This window comes from Camelus dromedarius, chromosome X (assembly GCF_036321535.1).
Source record: "Camelus dromedarius isolate mCamDro1 chromosome X, mCamDro1.pat, whole genome shotgun sequence".
NCBI lineage: Eukaryota > Metazoa > Chordata > Mammalia > Artiodactyla > Camelidae > Camelus > Camelus dromedarius.
The window spans coordinates 100,653,119-100,674,679 of NC_087472.1; the positions used below are offsets into that span (position 1 = coordinate 100,653,119).

Sequence of the window (21,561 nt, forward strand, 5' to 3'; positions counted from 1 at the left end):
ATAACAACAAACATTTTCTTAGAAGAAAATAGACCCACAAACTAATGAAAAGATGCTCAATCTCATTTGTAATAAAGAATATAAATTAAAAACAAGATATTTCACAACTCTCTCTCTATATATATATACACACATACTTAGTAAAATTGAAGTGTGGTTAAGCACAGTTCATGTGTCAGGCATAAATTTTACAACATTAAATGACAATCTGTAGTAAAATCAAACTACATTTTTAAAATTCCCAACAAAGGATATAATTCATTTCATAGATTAGAAGCCCGAGGGAGAAAACGAGAGCTGCAGAATGATGCGGGAGGATAAATAACCAAATGATATTCAGGAAGCAACAAAAAGACACATCCAGTACTGCCAGAAATTGGACATTTCTTAAAACCACTATTCCGGGATTATCAGTGGATTTTCAGGTGAGATAAACAGGGCAGAAGCTCTGCGTGTCAGGCTGTACACATTCACAGCCCTCATTTTTAAGATTCTGTTCTTCTGGAACCACTCTCAGTACCAAATTCTGTATCAGTTAGGGTTCAACTAGAGGCCAAACCAGTAGGAGATACATATGTGTGTGTGTACACACAAAAAAACAGTAGAAGTGGTTTATGCAAATGAGGGAGCTGGTTTTAAGCCGGCTCTGTAAGGCTGCCGACACCATACCTGATTCTGGAGCTCGGAGTCCACAGAGCAGGCAGTCAGGGAAGATCAGGAGCAGGCTCACACCCACAAGCACAAGCTGGCACCCCATGAGAAGAGACTAAAGCCTGAGTCCATTCTTATCGGCTCTGGCCTTGGCGGTGAGGTCAAATCTGCAGACGCCAGGGTCCTCCATCATGGCGCTAAATACACACGCCTGGCCCGGGAATCACATCATGGCACTAAACACACACACCTGGCCCAGGAAGCCAGGGGAACGTGGAGCAATTGCAGGCCTAGCTGCCGCTTCACACCAAGGTGAATCAGCAGTTCACCCACACAGCGTGTGGGAGCTACACAATGGTTGCTGCTTCTCTTTGCCTTCCAAATCTCTCACGAATCTCCACTGTGGCCCACCTTAACCAGAAACATACAAGAAAGGGAATTCTGAGAAATGTAGTTCAGCCTAGCCAAACCGACACATTCTTTAATGGTTATGTGTCTCTTCAGACCCTCCTTTCATTGTCAAATTAGCTTTAGTAAATTATATTTTTCCCTAGGAAAATTATGCATCACGAACAGAGAATGTAGTATCTTCGATACTGATTGCTTGCTATTTGAAATGTTTTATGGTCTAAAACATGATCAATTTTTATAAATGTTCCATATGTGCTTGAAAATAATGTGTACTCTCTAAAACTGATTGCAGAGTATTACATATAGATACATGATCAGGTGGATTAATTGGGTTGTCCAATCTTCTATACACGAATTTTTAATTTACATGATTACTGACAGAGGTATATTAAAAATCTCCCTGTATCAATTCTTCTAGTAGTTGTCAATTTCTGCATTATCAACTTTAAAGCTCTAAGTTAAGAGATGCATGTAAGTTTATAACTACTATATCTTCCTAGTGAATCATTCCTTTCAGCATTCAGTAATGACCTTTCTATTCCTAATGATATTGTTCTTTGCCTTAAAGTCTAACCTGTCCAAAGTTAACATTGTTATGGTTTTAATTATGCTCTTTTTTCCTGCGGCAGGGGTTTCTTTTACTTACTTACCAGCTCAGCTATGCATTTTTAAAAAGCTGTTTGTTACGTTTGATCCATTATTTCTGGAGTGTGTAGCAGGCAAGGTTGCAGAATATCTAACCTGGCATCTTGATAGATCTTGAAGTTCTCAAGCTTAGGGAAAAAATGACACCTATACTCACCTTGAAACAGAAATCTCTTAATATGTTTGATATGCAGTCAGAATAGCAGAATAAATTGCACAATGGATGCATAACCAAGGCCCCATCTTACCAATGAAGGTAGCAGACCATATTAATTGTAGGGCTCAATCTGAATGTATCTACTTTCTATCTCCAACAGATAAGAAAAAAATATGCTTTTTGTAACAATACATTCCCACAGCTGGCCCCAGGATTCTGATATGGTGCCCATCTCTGAAGGTTGGTTCCCCCCCAATTGAGAATCACTGGTTTATTCTATCTCCAAGGAAGATTACAGCTTAAGGATGGAAATATTTTATTCCATTAACAGTTTGGTATTCCTCCTCCCATCCCTCAGCCCCTCACAGATGTTGCACTTTCCTCTGGTGCTCTGTGGGTTCCTTTCAATATGTTTCCAAACTTCTAGGTGGCATCCAAGAGACCAATGCTACGGTAAACCTAGTTTCTATCTGAGTATGGGTCCCACCACTGGAGTCAAATCCTACCAGCTGATATTTAACCTAGTCTTACCCATAACAGCTTACTGGGGACTTTCAATACCCACACTATACATCTGCTTGTGTCATGCATTGGGATCTACTTTGTCTACTACTTACTATGAATTTTAAGGGTCGTAGCAAAGATTATGTCAGTGATTTGGGCCTAATTGTTTACAAGGAGCAAGCCCTAATTCTTGTTAAGCAAGCTTGGTATCTGATTTGCTCAACTTATCAAATTTATGCACTACATAGAAAGCCTTTAAAAATTCATTGAAGTCAATGCTTCCATCTTTGTTTGAGTCCATCCTTTCGGCGAGCTCATCAAATTGGGAATCATCAATACGAACACTGTAGTGACTTTTGAAAAGTTTCCACATGCTACGAAATTCTTCCATGGAGATCAGGCCTAAAAGAATATAGGAGAAGGCTGTGAGTGTTCATTTTAAGGCCCACCTTAGGGAGGGGTGGGGAAGCCATGCTGATTGAATAGTCCCAATTAGAAGCTCACTCACATGCCTGATCGTCAAGACATGGAAGGAAATGGAAAAGTAAGATTGTAAAAATAAGAAACAGTATGTCACTTTCAACTACCAAGTGATCCTAAAATTATTCTAAGGCTGGAATGAGTAAACAGGGAAGGAATCGGGGGAGATGGCAGACTGTGGGACTATATATAGTGTAGAAATTACAAGATCTAAAATCTAAGGGAGAAGGACATGGAAGGAAGGCAGAGAGGAGAGCTACATCAAAGCAGAGGGAGAATAAACCCTGGGACTCAGTAAGAGGTTTGCAAACAATGGCTTTGCCATTTTGTTACAGGCAATAATTTACTTCTGTGTTTTGATTATTGATTTTTTTGGTGTTCAACGGTCTCTGCAGTTGGGGATTATTTAATGTTATTTTTACGTTTGAAAATAATTGTGCATCAAAGCTAAGCAGAAAATTAGTTTTCATAGTCCTCAGTCCCCAAAACAGAATCAGAACTCTAGGGATGATTTGTATTTGTAGGAATAACAATTTTGAAATGGACAGTGAATTATCTTTTCATCTGTGTGGGTGATTTATAAAAGGAGCTAATCTTGTCTGGCTAATGGATACTTAAGCCTATACCATACAGAACTGAATACAGAGTTTGTGGACAAACTTAAAAAAACAGTAATATTAAACATGAGTTTATCCCCACTCCACCTCGTGTTAAATCAAGTTTGGATGAAGAATGCAATGGATGAAAACAGAGTTCTGGTTTCAGAGAAACAGACTAGCCTTTGCTTTCTACTGCTATTGAACCAATCAAAGTGAATTTACCTGAGTGATCAGAGTCAATGACATTAAAGATGATTTGCAGGTCAGATCGGTATCTGTACACTGTTTCAATTAAAGTAGACTGAACCTAAAATAAAGAAAGTGTTAAAACACACACAGATCAATTTTAGTAAAAGTAACAAGCACACAATGTGGTAACCAATTGAAATTATGTGATTTAAACAGAAATTTGAAAAGGCAGGCCTTCTTTGGAGGCCCGACTCTCTTAAATCAGATAAAAGACCATGCTCTTGTGTTCTGAAGAGTTTGTAGTCTCTGTTCTTCAGGGGACAGGGCCAAAGCGATTCTGGAAGCAGTAAATAATAATAGCAAATATTTACTGAGAACACCTGTGTGCCAGGCTCTGCACTGAGAGCTTTCTGTGGATTATTTCATACAGTCCTCCACAACAGCCCAAGGAACAGAACTATTATTATGCCCATTTTACAGATTGGAAAATAGAGGCATAAAGTAAATTTTCCAAGGTCCACATAGCTGGTAAGTGGGATTTGATTCTTGGCCTGAAGCCAAGGTTTACGAGCTTAGTCACCACAGTAAACTGTCTCTCAAGTGAAGCCAAAAGCCTCCTTCCTGTGGCTATTTTAGTCTCCTACCGGCACTTTTACTTCCTTTCTTAACTTCCCAGCTCCCCTGCAAACAATCACCCCAGACCTAGTTCCCATCAGCTCACTTTCAGCCCACTATTATAACTAACTGCTGAGGAGTTGTTAACTAATAAGTTCTGGGGAGTCTGACAACTCTCCCTGGAGTATTCCCATTTTAATAAGGGATTCTAAATTTTAAAATTCCTTAAGGTATAAGATGTCATGTCAGTAAGTCTTTATTTACTGACAGTCAATAGAAATATGTTGAGTATTTTAAAATGGTATATTATATGAAAGAATAGATGTTACATCTGGCCTTCTGCAGGACAGCACTTAACAATCACATAGGTGACATGGATTTGCTTGCAGAAGGTTTTTCTTCCCTTTTCATTTTTGCCTTTCCTTAGAATGCACAAATTTCCTCAACAGGCCACAATGGACCTGGGGGAATCCCCCTTAGGCCTTTCCCAAGACTGCCACACCCCTCCATTAGATGATTCCACTCCCAGCTTTTCAAGGACTAAGTAACTCTTATAAGTCGTCCAAAGGGTGTTTTGCTCCAGCCAGGTTTTAGCCAGGGCTGTGTTTCACTTGCCTCTTTCACAGGTTTTTGAATGTGGATATCCTGGAAGCTGGACATGTAGTCAGTATTTCCATCTTTGTCTGTAGCAACCAGATGCGAACTCAGAGATCTCCATGGTAAGTTCAGCCCCAAAACGTTCTCCATGGAAAAAGCCCACTGGCCCATAGAAAGTTTTCCTAACAACAACAAAGCCCATATAACTGGTTGATAATCTAATAAAGAAATGCAATCTTCTTGATTGAACAAGTGGATAGCCTGGGTGCCTCTGCTCCTGTTTAAGATCTGTCCTGCCAGGCCCCATGGCTCTGAGGGAGGAATGACCAAAGAAAGTCTTTGGGGTTCCACAGATCTTTCCCTTACTGTTATATGTAAGCAATCAGACTTTGGGTGTGATAGATTTTTTTTTCTTTTTTCTGATTAACAAAGTAAGGTATATTTATAATATAAGATTTGAAAACACAAAAGGATATAAAGGATAAAAGATCACTTTTATTTTTAACATTTTGGCATATTGTCTCACCTCTCATCCCAAGTAATATCCTTTAATCACCTAATATTACATGTAGTTTTTAAAAATATAAATACTTTTCCCAGAACAGATGAAAGACTCAATTTCTTTAAGCTTTGTTAAGTGGTGAATTACACTGATTGATTTTCAAATGCTAAAACAACCTACAATTCCTAGTGTTCCTAGAATAAACTAAACCCTGTTGTGATACATTAACCTCATACTATTACTTCATCTAGGATTTTTTTCATCTAAATGTATAAGTGATACCATCCTTTAATTTTCCTTTTCCATAATGGTCTTGTTAGGTTTTGGTATCAGGATTACACTGACCTCCTAAAATCATCCTGAAAGTGTTCCCTCTATTTCTAGGAGTTGGTGTGACACTGGTTTCATTTCTTTCTTAAACGTATGTTGGAAGTTATCTGAGCTCAGAGCTTTCTTTGGGGAAAGTTTCAAAATTTCAGATCCAGTTTCTTCAATAGTTATAGGATTGTTCAGATTTTCTATTACTTTTTGTGTCAATTTTGATAAGTGTGCGTGTGTGTACATATATAGTTTAGGAATCTGTCCATTTAATCTAAAGTTTCCTTTCATTAGCAAAAGAGTTTCCATAATACATCTTATGATCTTTTCAATATTTGTAAAGTCTGTAGTAATGTCCCCCCTTTCAATCTGGTGTTAGTTATTTGGTCTCTCTTTCACTCCTCATGAGGGTTTTATCAACAGTTTCTTCAAAGAACCACTTTTTTTTTTTACTTTGTTGACCATAGTTTCACCTTTTAAAATATATACATATAAGGTTATAAATGCCTCTCTAATTTGCATCCCATAAGCTTTGATATGCTTATGATATGCACTTTCATTATTCAGTTTCAGCACTATAATTTCTTCTTTGATCCAACAGTTATTTATAAGTGTATTTCCCATTTCCAAGGCCAAGGGGATTTTCTAGCTACCTTATGTTATTGAATTTTAGCTCAATTCAATATGTCAGAGAATTTATTCTGTATGTTTCCAATACAAAATTTGTTGAGATTTGCTTTATGTTCCAGTTAATGGTCAATTTTTGTAAATATTCCATTTGTGCTTGACAAGAATGTTTATTGTGCAATATTGGATGCAGAGTTCTATATATGTCTTTTAAGGAAAGTGTGCTAATCTTTTTGTTTGTTTATTCTTTCAGTTCCTGAGAGAGGAATATTAAAATCTCCCACTACGATGGTAGATTTTTCTACTTCTATTTGTTCAGTCCATTTTTGTTTTACACATTTTTGAAGAAAGCTACATTAATAGGTGCATACACATTTATTCATTAAACACAATTTTATCATTAAAAAGTGGTCCCTTTATATTTCTAGTAATGTATATATCTCCTTGAAGTCTACTTTGACTGATGTTAATAGAGCTGTTCCCACTTTGTTAGTATTTTCACGTTGTATCTTTTTCTAAATTTTATTTTCAGTGTTTTACACAGATCTTCCTTGACTTAAAATGGGGTTACATTCCAATAAACCTACCATAAGTTGAAGATATCATAAGTAAAAACTGCATTTAATACACCTAACCTATCGAATAGCCTAGCTTAGCCTAGCCTAACTTAAATGTGCTCAGAACACTTACATTAGCCTAGAGTTGGGCAAAATCATCTAACACAAAGCCTGTTTTATAGTAAAGTGTTGACTATCTCATGTAGTTTATTGAATACTGTACTGAAAGTAAAAGACAGAATGGTTGTATGGGTACATAATGGTTATAAGTATATTGGTTGTTTACCCTCATCATCTTGCGACTGACTGGGAGCTATGCTCACTGCTACTGCCCAGCATCATGAGAGAGCATCACACCACATACTGCTAGTCTAGGAAAAGATCAAAATTCAAAATTCGAAGTATGATTTCTACTCAATCCCTATGGCTTTCACACCATTTTAAAGTAAAAAATCGTTAAGTCGAACCATCATAAATTGGGGACCATCTGTGTCTATGATTCCACTGTCTACTGGCTTCTGTTGCAACTGTTGAGAAGCTTGATGTCACTGTAATTGTTGTCTCTGTAGCAATGTGTGTTTCCTCTGCTTGCGTTTAAGATTTTCTCTTTGCTGTTGGTGCTCTGCAGTTTCACAAGTGTGTGTGTGGGTGTGAATTTAATTTTATTTATCCTTTTGAGAATCACTATTCCTCCTTATCTGTGAATTTGAGCCTTTCATCAGTTCTGAAAAAGTCTCAGCCATTATCATGTCAAATATATGCTCTCTTACATTCTCTCCTCCTGGGACCCTGATTAGAAATATGTTAAAGTTCCTAATTTTACTGCCCATAACTCTTAATCTTTCTAATTCTTTTTTAAGCAGTGTCTAATCTTCTGTTTAACCCACTCATTATGTTTTTTAACAAGTCATTGTATATCTATATAAAATAAAAATGGTTCTTCTTTAAACCATTTTTCAAATGCATGTTTATGATTTCATCCTCATTTCTTTAAACATTTTCTTAGTAATTTTAAAATTTTGTATTTGATAATTCCAATATCTGATGTCCTTGAGAAACTAAATCTGTTTCTTCTTGTTTCTGCTGACTCTCACTCATGGTAGCCTGTCTCCTTGTTTGTTTGGTGATCTTTGGTTGTAAGCTCATGTTAGCTGATCTTAATCTCTGGATATACTAGTGGCCAAAATTAGGGATGATTTCCATGAAGATGTATTTGCATTTTCTTGCCAGGAGTCACGGGTACTTCAGACCTAGGAATACTTTAGCCACTTCGAGGGTCTAGGCTTAATGTTGGAAGTCTCAAAGTCAGCTTATCCATCCTTCTGCTATCATATGGTTTAGTCTCAGGATAATTGCTACACCAATATTAGCATTAGCCCCCAGGACAATCTAGCCTTTTGTGCTTGCTTGCTGCTCCGTGATCCCACATGTGGTTTCAAAAATCTTTTAATGGGGAGAGGAAATGCAGCCTAGAGAGTTCTCTTACCGACAGGCTGGTAAATTCATTAAAATTCTGTATCCTCTAGAACGTAGCTGTTTCTTAACAGGAGGGCCTTCCAAGGTGTCTAGTCTGACATACTACCAGAATAGAAGTCTAATTTAGGGTTGTTGTTGTTTATTTTAAGTTGAAATAAGCTTACTGAAAAGGAGGAATATGCTTTATTCCAAGCATATAATGGATTATATTTTACTTTTATCTCTATCATTCTTTGCTGGTAAAAGTAGAAAACTGAAATCTTAAGGAAGCAAAGAAAATAAACTAATCGGTACGTAACCAGGTATGTTAAGAAATGGTAAGCATTATATAATTTTTTTTTTACCTGATTTATTGCGGTCTTGAAGTTGGAAAGCACGAATGAGGTCAGTTTTTCGTGAAATCATTCTCTCTTTTAACATCCTGATGGCACTACTTTCAATAGCATTCACCCTATGTTAAGAAAACAATGATTAGGTGAAAGTTATATAAACCATACTGTTCTGTTTCATTTTAATATGCTTTTTGCCACTTACCAGTATCTACATTAAAGGAATTGCCTAACTTCACACATATTTCCAGGTGGTGAATGTGTTTATATGTATGCATGTGCATGTTTTGTGAAATTTTAAAAGGATTACCACTGGTCTTTTCTTTATGATTTCAAAGATTCATGTGAACAATTAGTGTCTGAGAATATCCAAGATAAAAAGGAAAATAAAAAGGGACTTTCTATAGCAGATATTGAAAATTACCTTAAAGTTACTTAAACAAACAGCAGATATTGACACAAGAGAAGACAGATACATACATGAGTAGAATATAATAGAAATTTCATAAATTTAGTGAACTATATCTGGGAATAATACATATGACAAAGGAGGTATTAAAATTCAGTAGAAAAGGACAATTTTGAAAAATAGTGCTAGCATAATTAACTAAATGTCTGGATGCTAAACTTCTACCTCAGACTACTAACAAAAATAAATTCAAAATAAAGGAAGAACAGAGGAATAAAGTAGTCATGAGTCACATACATCCCAAAAAAGCAAAATGGCGGATGTAAATCCAACCACATCAATAATAACATCAAATGTGAATGGATTAAATGAATAAAAAAGCAGAGATTTTGAGACTGGATTAAAAACATAAGACCCAACTATATGTTGTCTATAAGAGATACACTTTAACTTCAAAGATACAAAGAGTTTGAAAGGAAAAGGTATAACATGCAAACAGCAACCATAAGAGAGTGGCCATACTAATAGCAGACAAAATATACTTTAAAACAAAAGCTGTTATTAGAGATAAATAGGAATATTTTGTAGTGATAAAAGAACCAAGTCAAGAAGATAAAACAATTATAAAACATATATGAACCTACTGACAGAGCCCAAAACTACATGAAGCAAAAATGGAAAGAAGTGAGGGGGGGAAATAGACAACTAAACAATAATGATTGGGGGCTTCAATGCTTTACGTTCAATCATGGATAGAACAACTGGGCAGAAAATCAAAACGGATATAAAAGACTTGAATAGCATTATGAACCAACTAGACCTAACAGATTTGTATAAAACACTCCACTTAACACCAGCAGAATATATATTCTTCTAAAGCACATATGGAATATTCTCCACAATAGACCCTATGTTAGGCTATAACATAAGTCTCAACAGATGTAAAATGATTAAAACCATACAAAGTATCTTTTCTGACTACAAAAAAAAAAAAACCTGGAGATTAATAACAAAGAAATTAGGAAAATCACAAATATGAGGAAATTAAACAACACAATCCTAAATAATCAATGGGTCAAAGAAAAAAATCACAATAGAAATACAAAATACTTTAAAACGAATGAAAATGTAAATACAACATGGCAAAACATATGAAATACAATTAAAGCAATGCTTAGAGGAAAATTTTTAGCTATAAATGCCTATATTAAAAAAGAAGAAAGATATCAAATCATAAACATATTATCTATCTTCAAAAACTAGAAAGAAAAGAGTAAACTAAAACCTAAAGCAAACACAAAGGTGGAAGTAATAAAGAACAGAGGAGAAATAAATGAAATAGAGAAATTAAAAAAATAGAAAAAAATTTAATTGGTTCTTTGAAAAGATCAATAAAATTGACAAACTTAGCTAGACTGGCCAAAAAAAAAAAAAAAAGATCCAAATTTCTAAAATAAAGTGATTCTAGAAAATCAAAAACAAAAGAGGGGTCATCACATCTGACCTTACAGAAATAAAAGGGATTATAAGGGAACACTATGAACAATTGTATGCCAAAAAATTAGATAACCTAGATGAAACGGCAAATTCCTATAAAGATACAAATGGCCAAAATTAGCTAAGGAGAAGTAGAAAACTGAACATAGCTGGAACAAGGAAAAAGATTGAATAATTAATCAAACAACTTCTCACAAAGAAAAGCTCAGGACCAGATGGCTTCACTGGTGAATTCTACCAAACATTTAAAGAAGAACTGACACCAATCATTCACAAACTCTTCCAAAAAATAGAAAAGGTAAGAATACTACCCATCTTTTTATATAAAGTTAGTACTACACCATGATACCAAAACCAGACAAAGATCACAAGAAAACTACAGCCAATAACTCTTATGAATATAGGTGGAAAATCCTCAACAAAATACTAGCAAACTACATCCGGCAACATATAAAAAGAGTTATACATCATTAACAAGTGAAGCGGGATTTACCCCAGGAATGCAAGGTTTAATATCTGAAATTAATCAAGGACAAAATCCACATGATCATTTCAAAATATTCAGAAAAAGTATTTGACAAATTCCAACACTCTTTATGATAAAAACAGTCAAAAAACTAGGCATGGAAGGGAACTTTCTCAACCTGATAAGGAGCATCTACAAAAAACACATAACTAATAAACTTAATGGTGAAAGAATGAATATGTCTCTTTTGAGATCAGAAACAAGACAAGGAAATCTGCTCTCGGCACTTCTATTCAATATTGGTCTGGAGGTTCTAGCCAAGCAGTTAAGCAAGAAAAGGAAGTAAAAGGTATCCAGATTAGAAAGGAAGAAGTAAAACTATCCCTATTCACAGATAATATAATCTTGTACATAGAAAATCCCATGGAATCCACTAAAAACTATTAGAACTCTGTATAACAACTATACTTCAATTAAATAATAAATTTTAAAAAACTATTAGAACTAATAAAGAAGTTCATTAAGACTGCACAACATACAAAAATCAACTGTATTTCTATACACTAGAAATGAAAAATCCAAAAATGTAATTAAGAAAACAATTCTACTTACTACTCACCAAAAAGGAATAAAATATTTACAAGTGAATTTAACAAAAGAAGTCCAAGACTTGCACCTTGAAAACACAAAATATTTTTCAAGGAAATTAACGAAGATCAAAATAAAAACAATAATATAGATTGGAAAATGTAATACTGCTAAGATGGAAATAGCCCCAAATTGATCTACAGATTCAAAATAATACCTATCAAAATCCCAGCTAGCATTTTTTGGAGAAGTTGACAAGCTGATTCTAAAATTCACATGGAAAATAATCTTAAAAAAGAACCAAGTTCAACTCACATTTTCCCATTTCAAAACTTACCAAAAAGCTATAGTAATCAGGACAGTGTGTTATTCACATTAGGATTAGACATACAGGTCAAGGAAGTACAATTTAAAGTCCAGAAATAAGCCCCCACATTTATGGTCAATTGATTTTTGAGAAGTGTGCCAAGATAGTCAAGTAGGGGAAGCACAGTCTTTACGACTGATGGTGCTGGACAACTGAATATGTACACGTGTAAAAGAATAAAATTAGACCCCTACCTCACACCATATATAAAAATTAACTCAAAATGGATCAGATACCCAAATGTAAGAGAATAATCTATAAAAATAATCTATAAAATTCTTAGATGAAAATATAGGAATAAATCCTCATGACTCTAAGTTAGGCAATCATTTTTTAGATACAACACCACAAGCAGAAAAGCAAAAATAGATATATTGGATTTCATCAAAATTTAAAACTTTTGAACTGCAAATAATACCATTAAGAAAGCAAAAAGATATCCCACAAAATGGGAGAAACTATTTGCAAAACATATATCTAATAAGTGACATGAATATAGGATAAATAATTAACTTTTACAATGCAATAATAAAAAGAGTAATAACTCAATTTAAAATATTTCTCCAAAGAAGATATACAAATGTCCAATAAGCACATGAAAAGACCCTCAATATCACTGGTCATGAAGGAAATGCAAACCAAAACCAAGAGATTCTAGCTTACATCCACTAAGTTGGCTATAATCAAAAAGACAGATCATAACAAGGGTTGTCAAGGATGTGGAGAAATTGGAATCCTCAAACATTGTTAATGGGAATGTAAAATTGTGCATCCACTTGGGAAAAAAAGCTTGCAAGCTCCTCAAAATGTTAAACATAAAGTTACCAGATAATCCAGCAATTCCACTTTCAGGTATATACTTTAGAGAAATGAAAACAAATGTACACACAAAACCTTGTCTGTCAATGTTCAAAACAGCATTATTCTTAATAGCCAGAAAGTAGAAACAACCCACATTTCTATTAGTTGATGAATGGACACAGAAAATGAGGTCTATTGATACAATGGAATTTTACTCAGCCATAAAAAGGACTGAAGTACTGATACATGTTATGACATGAATGAACCTCAAAAGCACTGTGGTAAGTAAAAGAAGCTAGTCAGAAAAGACCACATGTTGTGTAATCCCATTTACATGACATATCCAGAATAGGCAAATCTATAGAGACAAAGTAGATTAGTGGTTGAGTGTTATGACAGGGGGAGGTGATAATAATGAATGACTGCTAATGGATGCACGTTCTCTTTTTAAGATGAAACAAATGTTCATAAATTAGATTATGGTGATGGTTACACAACTCTGTAAATATATTAAATATCATTGAATTGTATTCTTTAACTTGGTAAACTTTATGATATATAAATTATGTCTCAAAAAAGCTGTTAAAGTAAATTTTATATCTATAATTTGTGTGAAGACATTTTTCTACCAAAGGTAAAAATCCAACAGTTATAATGAAATTATAAAATTATAAAAAACTAAAGCAAAATCAAGACACCAACAAAACATATGCAACATGCCCATAAAAATCCTCTATCCCTCATATGCAAAGAATTCCTATAAAAATATCAGAAAATAACAAACAACCCAATATAAAATGGGGGAATATTATAAACAAGAAATTCAAAGAAGAGAAAATGCAATGTCCAAAAACATAAGATGAGCAAACTCAGCTGTCTAAAAAATGCAAATTAAAACAATGAAATTTATCATTTTTATCCATCAGTTTGGCAAAAAGTAAGATGAGTAATAATACCTAAGACTAATTAGGATATGGAGAAAGTGATACATTGCTTTCCAAATTGTTAATTGTTACAACTCTTTTGGAGTATCTAGTAAAATTTTAAACACGTAAATCTCACATTGTGGGGGTTGAGCCAAGATGGTGGAGTAGACAGACTCACAGCTCACCCTCTCCCACAAATACACCAAGAATTACATCTACAAACCCACTGAATCGCACAGAACACCTACTGAACTCTGGCAGAGTGTCTCTTGTTTCAAAACACAGGAGGATTCTCACAAAATCCGATAAACAAGAAGCTTATACTGTATAGAACAGGGAACTATATTCAATATCTTGTAGTAACTTATGGAAAATGAATATGAAAATGAATATATGTATGTTCCTATATGACTGAAGTATTGTGCTGTACACCAGAAATTGACACAATATTGTAAACTGACTATACTTCAATAAAGATATATATATAAATTTAAAAAAACAAAGCCAAGTAATAGTCTATTAAGATTTATTTCAGGTAAAAAAAAAAAACCACCCACATCGTGAAATCTTACGTAAAAAAAGCACTAAAAACTTATGTATATATGTATGTAACACACACAGAGGAATGTTTGTTACAGTACTGCTTTTAAGTACAAAACCCTGGAACCAGTCTGGATGGCTATCAATTGAATAAGATTTAGTTATCCATAACTGTTATGGCAAATGTATACTACAGAATATTATGCATCTACTAAAAAGAATGAGTTAGGTCTATACGTACTAACTTGGAGTGGTGTTCACGATATAATCTTTAGGAAAAGAGTTGCAGAATAGAGGGTGCAGTGTGATTCTATCTTTGTAAAAAATAATGTGTGTATGCTGTTTACTGCCTTTCTCCTCCCCTGGGATATGCTTTGATGAAGGAGAAGATTTTTGCCTATTTTGTTTACTGCCTAGAATAGTGTCAGACACCAGTAGCAGGTGCTCAACATTTTTTTTAATTCAATGACTGGGCAATTACTTGTCTATTTTTGTAGGAGCAAGAAGAGAGCGGAAGGGTCCCCTCCAGGCTATTAATCTCAGTTGCCTCTGAGAAGTTGCAGGAGAGAAGATCATTAACATTTTCTTTATACATCTTTGTTTTGTCTCACTTGTTAACAATAAACATATTCACTTTATAATAAAAAAAGTATTGAAAAGATCATGTTAAAGGGAGAAAAGGAAGATAAGCTATGAATGCCATCACATGGAGAGACACACTCAACTCTTGTCACATACACCTCTAGGTAGAGGTGAGACCAAGAGGCAAGAGCAGACGGGGCTGTTTCAGGGCAGAGAAAGCTGGAGCTTACGGGATGAGGTGGGTACAGAGACTTTCTTTTCCTTACATTCAGTTAGGGCCTGTTCGTGCATTCTGACTGCTTTATCCATCTAAAGAGATGTATCAATTGAAAATTGCTGTTCTTGGTTTAATGAGCACATTCACAACTGGTGAATGGAACTATTTCCATTTTGTTTATACCAATGAGTAACCAATAAGTAGCTTTCTTCACTCACAGTCACTCTGGTTCTACTTCCAGACTTCACTCTTAGTCACTCTGGACCGCTTCTACTTGGTCACCAGTACCAGAGCTCAGAATTCTCCTTAGAGTATACACACCTTTGGTAAAGAGGCCTCAAGCACGTTGCCTTAGTTATTTGATACTGGAAAAATCGGGGGGTGGTACCAGAACTCATTCTGATGTAAGCTCCTCGATTGCTACCTTCTTCATAATAATTAGATGCCGAAAATACAGTAATAACCTAGTTAAAGAAAAAGAGTGTTAGGTTCATATAGAGTTAGTTCTCAAAAGGTTCTTCAATAAAGCCAGAAACAGCTCAATTGTTAAACAGCAAAAATCAAACAAAGTTCAAAATCCATAAAAATTATCCAAGACTGATAGGATTTCCTGTGATTCCATCCCAAGAGAAACAAGGCTTTTAAATCAGGGTCCCCAGGAGTATTAATTTCTAGCCACTCACCCCCACAGTGCATGGCCTTGCAATCCTGTGTACAATTTCACTTCCATATCTTAGAATTCTCCTTAATGCTCAGTTTTATAAATTCTAATTTTCAAAGAGGGGAGGGTAAAGCCTTTATTTTCTTTTCTTGTGATATTTGAGCATTTAAAATAAAACTTGTCTAGTATCATAGTTGTCTTCTTTTCCTTATAGCTGACTTATTCAGAGGATCCAGGGGCCCTACAAAACCAGTGCTTTGATGTCAGAGAAATAGTGGCTAGATAAGGGACCATGACCCCTCTGTGGGGAAGGAACCAGTCTTGGGGTAGAGGATGGGAGAGTGATACTTGTCAGTGTGTAGGCCCAGTGTGTAGGCCTGGTGTAGGCCCAGTCCTGCCCTAATGAGCATGTCACTGCTATTTTCTATTTTCTTATTACAAAGAAACCCTAAATAACACTTGCTTAACCATCTCGCAATGTTAGTATGAGCTTCCAATGGACTAAAATACAGCTAAGAAAGGCAAAAGTGTTGAAAGAGAAAGAAATGCAATGCAATTTGGTATTCCTTTGTGTGTGTGTGTGGGGGGGGGGGGATTAGGTTTGTTTGTTTGTTTATTATTTTTTCAAATGGAGGTACCAGGGATTGAATCCAGAATCTTGTGCATCCTAAGCATTGTACTCTACCACTGAGGTATTACCCACCCCCGGTATTCCTTTTTAATTACTGCTGTTCACTATGAGAAAAGAGGAGCACTCCTAGGATAACTTGGGACCAGAAACAAGCTCCTCCGTCCTCACCTCTCTGGCCTTTCAGACATCACTGAAGAAGAGCAATACACTCCATTTTAGTGGCCGCAGCAAAACAGCCCACAGTGAGGGGCTTGCTACAGATCACCTACTCAGTGAATAGAACGTAAGTGTGTCTTGTGGCTCTGCTCTGCACAGGGAAGGTGCAAAAGGTGAAAAGGTGAAAGAGAGCAAACTGGATTCACTGCTGCCTTTCTGTGTGCTGTGAGAATAAGTACATTCTTACCCCTACTCCCAAAGACTTGCCTTGTGATTAGTACAGAACAAAGCCTTCCTGTGTGTGTACTCAGTGTTATGTGTCAGAGTTTCTATCTCTGGATTAGGGAAGATCAGGGAAATAAACCAAATATCTCTTAGGGTAAGGGACAGTGAGGCCCCTTCAAACAACCTCTGTGAACCCGACAGTCTCCTATTTCTGTCTACCAAGCGTGGCGTTCTGTTTTGGGCCTAGGGAAGACATCTTCCCATGGGCAGAGAAGTCAGACACATCCTGTGAAGAAAGACTATGCTTGGGGGAAGGATGTCTGTGATGATGTCACCAATATTTTTAGCTTACCTTCCCATCGTGGCAGATTTCATACCCTTCGGGTTTACATTCATGAGACCTAACGAGCATCTTCAACTGGTATTTATTAAGAATCTTGGAGGTAATATCTGGTCCAAAATAGCAGCCCCCTCCTCGACTTGTGTTTGGGTAACAGCCTCTTTTGCCTCTGGGATCACTCCACAGAATATTGATAACCTTGGAACAACAAACCAGATTACGTTGCCACTTACACGTGAGAGCTTATCTTTCTAGATTCCAACTTTTTTCCAGAAATATTAACCAAACTTATTGCAAAGTCTCACTATTTCTCATTCTTCCTTCAAAACTGTTTCATACTCATCTCCTCCACAAATCTTTTCCAGAATAATTTTCATGAACATAGCCACCACAATCCTTTTCTGCTCATCCCCAATAACCAATGTAGCAATGATGATAACCAATGTAGCAATACTTAGTAATCATAAAGAATCAGCCCTTGGGCTTTTTTTTTTCTTAAAAAATTCCATTGCAACTGTTTCACAATTGCTGACTCTACAAAGGTCTTTTCTCTTAAAAAGAACTTTACCATCATGTTCAAAGGAGAAAGTAGTTCCCTACAATGAACACATATTTGGTGTCTTTAATATGTTCAAAGAGATAAGGTAGGTCTCCTAGCTGTGGTTTTGGCCCTGCTTTTTGTCCTTTTGAGTACATAGCATGAGGAAGCCTTTTCCTCATCACAAATATAGACAACTGTTTATCCGAGAATAATTTCTACAACATTTCCTTCATATTTTGCTCCCCTTGATAAGGGGAATTCCATTCTCAGTTTCAGCAGCACGTTTAGCCACTGACTGGTTTCCACAATATGTTCTCTTAAATCCACAAGTATGTTATTAGCATAACATTTCTTTTGGGGCTTGAAAGAGGCAAATGCAGGCTATAAGATGCTCAGGACTGAAGACTCAAGTTTCTAAGAATTTTTTCATAAAAAATTAGGGGCTCCCTGTTTGTAGCTCTGACCTACATATAATGTTTCTTTATTTAAACATCTTCCATAGGAACTTCAGCAGTAGTGTGAAAAATTAACTTTGTAGCTAAAGCTATATGCAACCTTGAGAAAAGTCCCTGGGTCTCTCTTTAAAATCAGAGGTTTGGGGCAGGTGACTTGTAAAGTATCTCGAAGTTCTAATAGACTATGATTCTAAGAGTATATTTTCCACGTTTCTTTGGAGGGCATGAAGAAATGCATTTTAAGTTTTGCAGGTATTCTAGTGGGTCCAAATCAGATCTTAAAAAGAAAATCAGAAATGGCTGTCCCACTAAGCCTGACTGTACCCCATTTATAGGTTTGGTATTGAAGGGAAGCTAAAAATAAGTGAGTGGAAAGACAGTGGAGAGACCAGAACTGGTAAGAGAACTGTCCTGGAATGCTAAGCACCTGATCAGAACTGGAGAAACCCTGCACCATGCACATTCCAGACACTTGCAGGTGACTGATTTTTTTTGATGACTGATTGAAGTGCGAATTAAAACTACCTACAGAAGACCGAGATCAGGATTCTCCTCTCTCCCTTGCTGAATTCCAACGTTGGCACAACCCTACCCTACAAGTAAATACAATGGAACCCATTTACTCTGCTGATGCTAATAACAAAAACAACCCTTGCATTTGAAACTAAGCCATATCTGGATGTTACAGCATGAACTCATGTTTGGGAGACATGATTTGACCTTTAGTATAATGAGAGAGAAAACATGGAACACAAGGACATGTGTTTTATAAGGAGAGGATTAAGTTTTAAATTCCTACATGAGATGCAAGTCATTTATAACCAAAATGACCCCTGGAAAACCTTTTAAATTACTCTTTAAGTACAGTGTACATGATTTTGTATATTCAACCCTATACAGTCATATGGATATGTCAGTATTTTATATATGTGATAATGTACAACACATGATAAATTATATGAAACTAAAACTTTAGACTTTTTTTCTCCTTTTTCCATAGGTACATAGTTGAAATCTACATAAATTAAATGTACATATGATGGAACCATGTTGAACTAGAATAAGCACTGGCCACATAGTTATTTTAGCTCAAGTACCACCTGTGTCACCTTCAACAAATCACTTAACCTACTGGGGCCTTAGCTGACTCCTCAATGAAATGAGTAAGATACAGCTAACATTCATTTTCCTTTGATTCAAAGTCATAAGGGGTATCAGTTTTATAGAAGTAAGCTTCTTCAAAATCATCCATGCTAGAAGTTCTGCATTTCTTTTCTCTGACCAGAATTCATTCACTTACCTAGGTTTACCCAGACAGTAACCACAATATAGGTTTAATTCGGAGGCTCACAAACAAAAAATTCTATAAAAGGCCATTTGTTAGTGAAACAAAATCCTCAGCAGGGACAAATCTCTTTCCTCTCAACAACATCCTTTCCTCTGAAATGCAAGGGCCTTTGTGGTAAGTGTATCAAAGAATAATCATTTACAACATTCTTTCCTGAAATGTTTCAAACAAAAATTGATATAAAAGCTGAATGACAGCTTTTATATGACCTGGTCAACAAAAATCTACTTGTGCCTCAGCCTTTAAACTTCCTAAATCCAAAATAAATCCCACAAGAAGTGTCCCATGCTTGTCTATAATTTTAAGTAATCCAGTTTCCAAAAGTATGCTTTGGGGAAGAGAGAACAGCTCTGAAAGATGTATCTAAGTGCTTCTATTCTAAGACACTAATACTATAGATTCACCATTCTTTGTATTTTCCTTTAGTTGTATGTCCTCTTTCCAGTTTTTGAACATGTCGTCTTTAACGCTGTGCTCAGCCCAAACCTTCCAGCCAAGTACATATATTTCTCTAGATGCCTATTCCTTGTCTACCCATTGCCTCACTGGATGAGGGGAGAGTAGAGTAGTTCATTTCCTTCTTGAGACCTCTGATCACTCTTAAATCATCTTTCCCTTCAGAAAAAGAACATGGGCATTAGAGTCAGACCTGGGATGAAATTCTGCTGTATCATTCAGTGATCAGCCAAGTGACTACAAAGAAGCCATTTCACTCTCGGGAGCCTTCTCAATGAAGCTGACTGCCCTATTTAAAATTGCAATTCTGTCGCCTACCTCCAGTTCTCAGTTTCCCCTAACCTTGTTCTAATTTTAATTTTTTCCATTAAACTTCTCATTTAACATATATAATTTACTTGTTATTACTATACAATTATATGTGTAATGTTACATATATAATATAATTATATACATTATTTAGCTCCTCCCCCTAGAACATAAGCTCCATGAGGTAACAGATCTTTGGTCATTTACATTTTCAAAAGCCTAGAACAGTGCCTGACACATAGTAGGTACTCAACAAGTACTTGTTAAATGAATTAAGAGAAAGGAGTCACTTAGGATATAAATAATTAAAATTATTTTTCAAACCTTTCCAGCCTTCTTCTTGTTGCAAGTCTGTCCTAAAGAAAGAGTATCACACTTGTCTCCATACAATGACTCAGCCATAACTACATATATCCCCCATATCTCAGTGAACATAATATAAAATTTAAATTATAGCACTCTGCCAAGAACTATGCACTTAACATGAGTATGGAACAAATAAAGAGCATATGACCTTTATTGCAATATAGTTCATAGATATTAAGATATAAAGTAATTGTGAAGTCTATTTTTATCTGGAATTTTCAACTCTAGCTAACTAAAGTATGCATGCCCACAATATACTGGGAACTAAGGAAAGAAAATTAAAGGTACAAATGAAGTTATTAAAACACTGGGAATGAGATTCTGGTCAATTTCACCCTGTGTCAGCTCCAGTCATGTACATTGGTCTGTAAGATGATTCATCTGTACTGTTCGGGTGAGGCGAGGTTATATTATAGAATAATGACCCCCAGTTTTCTCCCTCCCGCTTCTTAAGGAGCCATCTCTCTATAATTCTAACTCATCCAGGCTTCCAAAGGCCATGATTTTCTTCTCGTGCAACTCCAATCTCTTTGGCATCATCCATTTTATTTACCATAACCTTTGGTCTTTGAGATTTGGACATCAAAACTTAAGGAGGCATCCTTTCTTACTTGCTGTGGGATGCCTCTTATACTTATTTGATCCTTAAATACTATGGAACCACAAGCCACTGATGAATTCTATTTCTCTCTTACTCCCTCCCTATCACGCCACCTCTCTTTCTCCTCATTGATTAGAGTATATTTTACATCACAAATCACATTTTAGTCAACATTTTTAGCAATCAAGGTATGAGTACAGAATCAAGAAATAGAAGCTCCTTAGGGGTAAGCAATTAGAAGAAGGCTAGTAATTTCATAATACTAGTAGAAAGAGAAGACCAGCTAGAAGTTTAACTGATAGAATCATGGAAAGGAACAAATGAGGAAGAACCCTCTTAGGGCCAGAATAAGCCTCCTAGATTGTCAACACCCTCCCCCTGCAAAGGAGTCCAACTTTAATGGGATCAGATTATGGAGCTAT

At 35.7% G+C, this 21,561-nt stretch overlaps 1 protein-coding gene across 6 annotated transcripts in view; it reads right to left on the reverse strand.

Annotated features, from left to right (window-relative positions):
* Window positions 1–2,163: 2,163 nt before the first annotated feature.
* The window catches only part of PPEF1 (protein phosphatase with EF-hand domain 1), a 124,776-nt gene continuing 105,378 nt past the window's right edge, over window positions 2,164–21,561 (reverse strand). For all 6 annotated transcript variants that reach the window (XM_031445793.2, XM_031445797.2, XM_031445790.2 and 3 more), the window contains 6 exons: window positions 17,076–17,261; window positions 15,372–15,514; window positions 8,673–8,779; window positions 4,867–5,030; window positions 3,670–3,754; window positions 2,164–2,770 (listed from right to left, as the gene is read on the reverse strand). In XM_031445793.2, the coding sequence (XP_031301653.1) occupies window positions 2,562–2,770; window positions 3,670–3,754; window positions 4,867–5,030; window positions 8,673–8,779; window positions 15,372–15,514; window positions 17,076–17,261 (894 nt within the window). In that variant the 3' untranslated portion in view covers window positions 2,164–2,561. The remainder of the gene's footprint in view (window positions 2,771–3,669; window positions 3,755–4,866; window positions 5,031–8,672; window positions 8,780–15,371; window positions 15,515–17,075; window positions 17,262–21,561) is intronic.